Raw genomic sequence first — 8523 nt, forward strand, 5'->3', positions numbered from 1 at the left:
AACCCAAAATCCCTGTAAATGTTCATTAAAACTAATAAAATTTAATAATAATAATAATAAAAGAGATATTACCTGAAAAACAGAACCTAAGGGAGTTTGTAAATACAAGGCCAGTGTTGCAGGAAACTGAGAGACTTCCTTCTTACAGAGGTAACACAGAAAGCAGGATAGACCAAAGTAACTAGCAACAACACCAAAAAGAACTCAACAAAATGACAGCAACCAAACCTTGACTCTCAATAATCACACTAAATGTGAATGGTTTAAGTGCACCACTGAAGAGAAAAACAGTAGCAGACTGGATAAAAACTAAAAATCCATCAATATGCTGTCTACAAGACACACATCCAAAAAATAAAGACAAAGTCTAAAAATAAAAGGGTTGGAAAAATATCCCAAGCAAATGGCAACCAGAAAAAAAGCAGGAATAGCGATATTAATCTCTGATTAAATAAATTTCAATTAAAAAACCATCACAAAGGACAAGGAGGGTCACTACATAATGCTTAAAGGGTCAATAGAACAAGAAGACATATAAATAATAAATATCTATGCACCAAATGAAAGACCTGCAAAATATATAAAACAAACATTACAAAACTGAAAAAGGAAGTAGACAATACTACTATGGTAGTCGGGAGGCTTCAGTACACCACTCTCAAGAAAAGAAAGGACTACCAGAAAGAAACTCAACAAAAATGCTTAAGAATCAAACCACACAATAAACCAACTTGATCTCATAGATATTTATAGACTAATGCACCCAAAAAAAGCACAGTATACCTTCTTCTCCAATGTGCATGGAATGTTCTCCTGAACAGATAACATTTTAGGTCACAAGGCTAGCATCAATAAATTAAAAAACAGAAATAATCCAAAGCATCTTCTCAGACCACAATGCTACAAAATTAGAAATTAATAACAAGAGAAATTAATAAAAAGGCTAACACTGGAATATTGTGAAAAACTATTCTCAAATATGAAAACCTAGAGGAAATGCACAAATACTTAGAAATTCACAAGCTACCTAAAGTGATACAAACTGAAATAGAAGCCTGAACAGACCCAAATAAATAAATCCCTGGACCAGTTGGCTTTACAAGTGAATTTTATCAAACATTCGGAGAACTGTCACCAATTCTACATAACCTATTTCAGAAAATAGAAAAACATAGAATTCTCCCAGACTAATTTTATCAAGCAAACATATCCCTGAAGCCAGAACTGCCACCCAAGTAGATATATGCATACCCATGTTTAGTGCTACTTTGTTCACAATAGCAAAGAATTGGAAACAATCCACGTGCCCATCAATAAGTGAATGGATAAAGAAGCTCTGGTATATTCACACAATGGAATACTACGCTGCATTGAAAAACAAGGATTTAATGAAATATTATACAAAATGGGTGACCCTGAAGGACATTATGCTGAGTGAACTATCTCAGCACAAAAGGACAAATACTGCACAGTGTCACTTGTAAAATGGGACTGACCTTGGGGGAACCTAAGAAAACAGAGGATAAATAATGTACACTGCATTGAAACAGATGAGGGAGAGATCTGTTTAAATATATGGTTAGGTATTATTTTTATGATGATGATTCCAGAAAAAGAAATGCATAGTAAAGTGGCCTGTCATCTTGGTGGGGCAGGGGATTGCATAACAATGAAAGAATGTTTTGTTTTCAAAGAGAAAAGCAAATTGGGGGTGAGAGGTGGGCAGGAAGGAAAAGTGCGACAATGAATGAGGAAAAAAGTAAATGGGAAAATATGCTGTAAAAATAAAAAAATAAAGTCTTATTAGAGAAAAAAAAGGAGGGAATACACAGAATCACTGTATGAGAAAGAACTGATTGACACTGAAACATTTCAAGAAGTACCATATGAACAGGAGCCAATGGTAACAATGGAGGAAGTAGAAAATGCATTGAAGGCATTGGCAAAAAAAAAGGCCTCAGGAATCAATGGGATACCAACTGACTTCTTTCAATTAACAGTTTCAACTTTGGATGCCCTGAATGTTCTATGGCAGGAAATTTGGAGGACAGCTGTCTGGCCAACGGATTGGAAGAGGTCTGTATTTGTTCCCATTCCCAAGAAAGTGAACCAAATGAATGCGGAAACTATCAAACACTATTGTTAATATCACAAAATGCTGTTGAAAATCATTTAAAAAACAGCTAGAATAGTATACAGATAGGGAACTCCTAGAAATTCAAGCAGCATTTAGAAGAGGCCATGACACCAGGGATATCATTGCTAATGTCAGATGGATCCTAGCTGAAAGTAAGGAATACCAGAAGAATGTCTATTTGTGCTTTATTGACTATGCAGAGATGTTTGACTGTATGGATCATGACAAGCTGTGGCTGACATTGATAAGAACAGTAATACCAGAGCACTTAATTGTGCTCACACAAAAACTTATACCTACATTAGGAGGCTGTTGGGCAAATAGAGCAGGGGAACACTTTATGGTTTTAAAATTGAGAAGGGAGTGTGTCAGAGTTGTATTTTATCTCCATACCAATTCAGTCTGTATGATGAGCAAATTATCTGAGAAGCTGGACTCTATGAAGAGGAATATTGCATCAGGATTGGAGGGAGACTCATCAATAACCTGCATTATGCAGATAACACAACCTTGTTAGCTGAAAGTGAGGAGGACTTGAAGCATTTGTTGTAGAAGAACAAGGAATACAGCCTTCAGTATGGATTGCATCTCAATGTAAAAAAAAAAAACAAAACAACAAACCAAAAACAAACCACAAACCAAAAAACACCAAAGACTCTTATCGCAGGTTCGACAGGCAGCATCATGATGGATGGAGAGGAGACTGAAATGGTCAATAGCTTCATCTTGCTTGAAACTACAATTAACACCCTTAGTACCAGTAGTCAGGAAATGAGACATTTTGCACTGGGAAAGTCTTCAGTTAGGGACTTTTCCAACTTAATTAGGAGAGGAATAATGATTTCAGTTTGAGGACTAAGGTCATGTGTTTGATTCAGGCCATAGTCTTTCCAATTACTTGCTATGCATCTGAGAGCTGGACAATGAATAAGGATGACAGAAGAAGAATTGATGCCTCTGAGCTGTGGTGTTGGAGAAGAGAACTGAACATCTCAAGGATGGTCTAAAGAACAGATATGTCTTAGAAAGGGTGCAGCTGAAGTGCTTTTTAGACACAAGAATGATGAGGCTTTACCTCACACACTTTGGGGGTGTTGCTAGACAGGGCTAGTCTTTGGAGAAGGACATGATGCTGGGAAAGGTGGAGGCAAAGGAGAAGATGCTCAGGTGGACTGACATGGTGACTGCTGTAATAGGCTCTTGCGTGTTCCTAAGTGTGAGGATGGTACAGGACAGAAAAGGGTTCAGATTTTTTGTTCATAGGGTCATTGTGAGTTGTACTCATACACACCTAAAAACAACAACAACACATAATGTGTCATATTCACAGGTTCTAGACCTGTGAATTGACATCGCTGGGGGACATTCTGCTTAGGGCAGCTTTCAAAGCTATACTGTAATTGTTAAAATATGGGCATTCACTATCTCCAACAATGCAGAATCCAAGATTTGTTAAGCATATTTACAGATGCTACATTCTTTTCTGTGCCTAAATGATGAATCATTACACATAAAGCATGATCAGAGAATTGCTGCCTCCTTGTAAGCTTCTTGGTTCAGGGGCCTCAGGGAGCCTTCTTGTACTTTTCAGAGTTTGATGACTTAAAAAGAAAGGTGTAATACAACTTCCAAAATACATACTCTGTCTCTTGTGGGAGAGTAACAAGGTGCTCCTGATCTAGGCCATGGTCTTTGCAATCGCTTACTATGCATCAGAGAGCTGGACAATGACTAGGGATGATAGAAGGAGAATTGATGCCTTTGAGCTGTGGTGCTGGAGAAGAGTGTGAATGGACTGCTAAGAAAATGAACAGGTTTGTCCTGGAGAGGGTGAAGCTGGGCTGATCCTTGGAGGCAAGGATTCTGAAGCTTCATATGACATACTTTGGACATGTTGCAAGGAGGGACCAGTCCTTGGAGAGGGCCGTCATGCTTAGGAGGGTGGAGGAACAGCGCAGGAGAGAAAGACCCTCGATGAGATGGATTGATTCAGTGACTAGAGTAATGGGGGTAGGTGTGTTGGAGACGGTGAGATTGGCACAGGATACGGCAGAGTTTAGGGCTGTTATACACAGGTAACTCAATGGTACATACCAACAACAACCATATATATATAGTGAAACAATAAACATTTACCCTTGAGAAACAGAAAAAGCTGAGTAATTAATTGTCCTAAAACATCTGCTAGAGAAAATTTTTTAAAATTTTATTTTAGTTCAAGAGAATGGAAATAGTAGTCTTGAAGGAAAAGGGAGTCTTCTAGCTTATAATTTAAAAAGTGAATCAAAATAATCTTTTACAAAGTAAACAAATACCTCTTTAATTTAATTTTGTGATGCTTCTTATGCATATGTTCACAACAACCTATGATCCTCCTGGCAAAACAGCACCATCCCGAGTCTTGCCAACCTCTCCCTGGGGCTTGCAAGGGAAGAAAAAACTAGGCCAGACACCTGTCCCCAGTGGAAAAGTGAAAACCACACCTGGAGAGCAGCTCAGACAAAGGAGTTAACGGTGAGGGGGTAAGAAATGAAAGGAATGGGAGATGAGCGTGCTTCCAATCTGTTACCAGGAAATCTCCACCCAGAGGAAAGGGTACAGCTGTAATACAGTAACTGGGACTGGATGTGGCAAGTGCCCGATTCTATCTCCAAGTCTCAATTCTGATGACTCTCCTTCCAGGAACATTTCCCAGGGTGATTTCCACCCAGTCTGGATCAAGCAGCCTCCCTGAAACTGCAAAGCATCCTCTGCACACCTCATTACAGCATTCTTTCCTTCACTTATTCATTCTAAGCATTTCATATGCTGCAGACACCGCTGAGAAAACTCTAAATGTGACATTGTCAAGACTTAACACAGGGCATTTCTTTGCACTGGCTTTGGTTTTCTGTCTCACAAAGAGGTCCCTTCTCGTTTATATTCAAACCCTAAGAAGAGCAGAGGAGGAGGAGGGGAGAAAGTAAATGTGGGAAGTTCCCTTTATCTGGAGTGCCCTATTCCTGTTAAGAGCGGAGGGAGTCCAGGATGAGATCTGGCAGTTCCTCCTCTTCCTCTCTCTGAGGGATGGGTAAGGGGAGCCTAACAAAGGGGGGTCCCCGCGCCAGCCCGCCCTCCTCACCAGTTCAATGGCCATGACGTCCTGCAGTGCCACGACCCCGCGAATGGATCTGGGTGGGTTCTCGGTCAAGTAGATGACCTGGTCACTGAGCACCACGTACTTGAACGTGTGGTTCTCTGAGTCAGAGACCACAACGCAGGGCTCATAGGCGCGGATGGCATCGTAGATCTCCGGGGCCAAGTGCCGCCTCAGGAAGGTGTCCAGGCGGCTGTTGGCGCGTGCGGGGAAGCCGGGCGGCATGTGGGGGGGCCGGGGGCTGCAAGAACTCCGGGTTAGGCGCCGATTCCACCCACCTTCGGTGGAACCCAAGCACGCCACAAAGCGCTGCCCTGGAGTCCCCGTGCCCCACCCACCGATTCCTTGTCCTAACCTCACACAACAATGGGCGGTACAACTCTGCTCCTTCTGTTCCCGGCGGACCTGGACGTGGTGCTTGGCCCTCTGCGCATCCTGAGCGTGGGGCACCAGTAAGTGGTGGCTCTGCGCCCTCCCTTCACCCAGCCTCCGCCTACCTGCTTACTGCAGGCTTGTTAATCCTTTCAAAATGTATTGGTATCAAAAGTCATGGTCCTCATCTTGCTAGGAAACTAATTTTCAACAACTTGTGAGAGACAGAGTTTAAGGATGTATTCTTCAATAAGCAAAACAATCCTGAAACCTTCTTAAGATCAATCTCAGGCTTACCCCTTGGTTGTAACATTGTCTGTTAAAGGCTCTACTTTGGTCATGGCCGTATTTCTTCAATTAGGAGGACATCATGCTTGGAAAGGTGGAAGGTCAGCAAAAGAGAGGAAACCCCTCAACGAGATGGGTTTCTACAGTGACTGCAGCAATGGGTTTGAGTGTGTCCGAGGTGATGAGGATGGCACTGGACAGGACAGGGTTCACAGGGTCGCTGTGAGTCATACTTGACTCAATGGCACCAAACAACAACTGTTAGAAGCTCTCTGAAAGATTTTTTTAATTTATTTTTGTTTTCTTCTTAAGAACAAATATAATTATAAACAACAACATACAGAATCATAAATATTAATGCAATGACACTGAAAATACAATAAACGAGATGGTAGTTAACTTTTGTGCTAAAAAAGGATTCTCTGTTCAAGAAATAATGTAAAGCTATACATGAAAGATTCTAAGAACACAGATCATTTTAAAATGGAGGGTTGAAGTAGTGAAGAGATATTCTAAAGTTAGTGGTGAGCACAGTCTTGAATACTGGAGTTTAGTGTGTTTTAATGATAGCGAGGAAGTCAACAGTGATTGGGCCACCCCATGGAGTCTGCCTGTCACCATCGCACCAGCCCAAGGTGGGCCTCCTGCTGGAGGCAGCAGTTCCCACCCAGATGACCCTAAGGCCTCTGCCTCGAGTTCAGGCCCGAGGGATGTGGAGCTTTAGCCCACCAACACTGCCTTCACAACAGTGCAAGGGCTTGTCCTGCTCTGAAAGGTTTTATAAATTTATTGGGGCACACCTGAGGTTAAATAAAAAAAAAATCTAAGAGTTATACTCATGTTCCCAGTGCCAATTATCTAGGATGGATGGATAGATGGATGGTTGGATGGATGAGCTGGCATCTTAAAAAGCTATACCTTATAGGTGAATAAATGTTGATTGCATAGTTCTGAGGCTGCACGTTGGTGTTAACTCCTTTTCACTCCTGTAAAGTATTCTATTATTAGGTTAGAGATGTGAAAGAATAATTTTAACTTCCTTCCAAAAACCCTAGGTGGAAACTTATCTTTCCCAAAAAAATTTCAATTCTAGGAAAGCCATTCTCCCTTCTTCCCTTCCTCATGTACTCAAATACCTGATAAGGAAACTGGTGGGTGGGGTTTTTTGTTGTTGTTTTGCTCCAAAGGCCCACAACCCTGAATAAAATTGTTTATTCTTCATTGCAATTTTGAGGTGTTTGGGGTTTTTTTCCTCATGTGTAAAATCCTTTGTGGAAAGAGGGTTTTAATTAATTAAAATGCATAAATGGAGACTGTAGGCTAAACAGCTATAAGAGAAAACTGAAGAGAGATATTTGGGTGTGAGGTGTTTGGGTCTGGCAATACAATGGTCAAGCACTTGGCTTTTTTTAGCCATTGAACCCACTAAGCTTTTTTAGGGGTGATAGCTTTGGTGAGGTTACAGCCCTGAAAACACTATGGGACAACTGTACTCTGACTGATAGGGTTGCCTTGTTTTGGGATCAACTTGACCACGTGAGTTTTAAACTAGAGCCATCAGAGCTTATGAGGAACTCAATAGTAACAAATGAGGACCCAAGTTTCTATTCTTGGAAAAAGATGGCAGTTGGTCAATGAGGAGGAGAGAAGTGCCACCTGCTGGCAAAATCTTAAATGATCAAGCATGTAAAGTTTTCTCAGGATCTGAATCATACAAGTGGGCATTACCTGACTCTTCCTAACAGGATTAAAAATAAGTCATCATAGACATGATTGTTCCCCCTCTTAAGGACTCTCCTCTGTAAGAACCCGTCTTAGAGTTTATTGCTTCAAATCAAGAGAAAGGCAAAAGCCCTTTATTTTCACCTACTGTTCAAACCTTACAGGAACTGTTGAAACTGAAAAAGCAACACTGTCAAAAATGGAAAGAGAAGCCTAAGTAGGTGAAAAGTTATTATGCTTTCCTGGGCTTCCCTCTCAGGTAACCAGGACTAGGATAAATAGAATGGCTGAACTTCGGCTAAAAAAAAAGGCAGCTTGTAGAAATCCAAAATCTCTATAAATGTTCATTAAATTTTTTTTTTCTAAAAAAAAAAAAAAGGCAGCTTGTGTAGTGTACCTACCAGGAAGACCATCACCACAAAGAGGTTTTGGTGACACGAACACTGGACCTACCAAACATTACAGTGAAATACAGGAAGACGTGAATTAAACTGAAGAATCAGTAGGTAAAATGACCTCAGTTAAACCTTCAACTTTGTGGCAGAGAAAAGATTATAATGGTTTCCAGGCACTCAAGTGTTTTACACTGTTGCCAAGGTAACAGAAAAATTCAGATTGCAGGAAAAGAACTTAATATAGCAGAAAGAACACTGGACTCGGAATCAGAACTGGATTACAGCTCTAGCCCTATTGCTCACTGTCTGTCAGTGACACTGCTGGATGGTCACAACCCTTTCTGAGCCTCTGTTTCATTAGTTTTAAAACGATACTTTCTGATTCCTGTTATAGATTGACTTGTGTTCCCCAAAAGTATGTAATGTAAATTCTAACCCCTATATCTGCAGATGTATTCACCTTGAGGAATAAA

At 40.8% G+C, this 8523-nt stretch overlaps 1 protein-coding gene across 1 annotated transcript in view; it reads right to left on the reverse strand.

Moving 5' to 3' along the window:
• Positions 1-5498, reverse strand: part of LOC102859265 (chromosome unknown open reading frame, human C12orf56) — a 117915-nt gene extending 112417 nt beyond the window's left edge. The window contains exon 1 of the mRNA XM_006886096.1: positions 5259-5498. Within this exon, the coding sequence (XP_006886158.1) occupies positions 5259-5498 (240 nt within the window). The remainder of the gene's footprint in view (positions 1-5258) is intronic.
• Positions 5499-8523: the final 3025 nt, after the last annotated feature.

The sequence above is a fragment of the Elephantulus edwardii genome, unplaced genomic scaffold (genome assembly GCF_000299155.1).
Source record: "Elephantulus edwardii isolate Elephantulus edwardi_28Jun2011 unplaced genomic scaffold, EleEdw1.0 scaffold00047, whole genome shotgun sequence".
Lineage (NCBI taxonomy): Eukaryota > Metazoa > Chordata > Mammalia > Macroscelidea > Macroscelididae > Elephantulus > Elephantulus edwardii.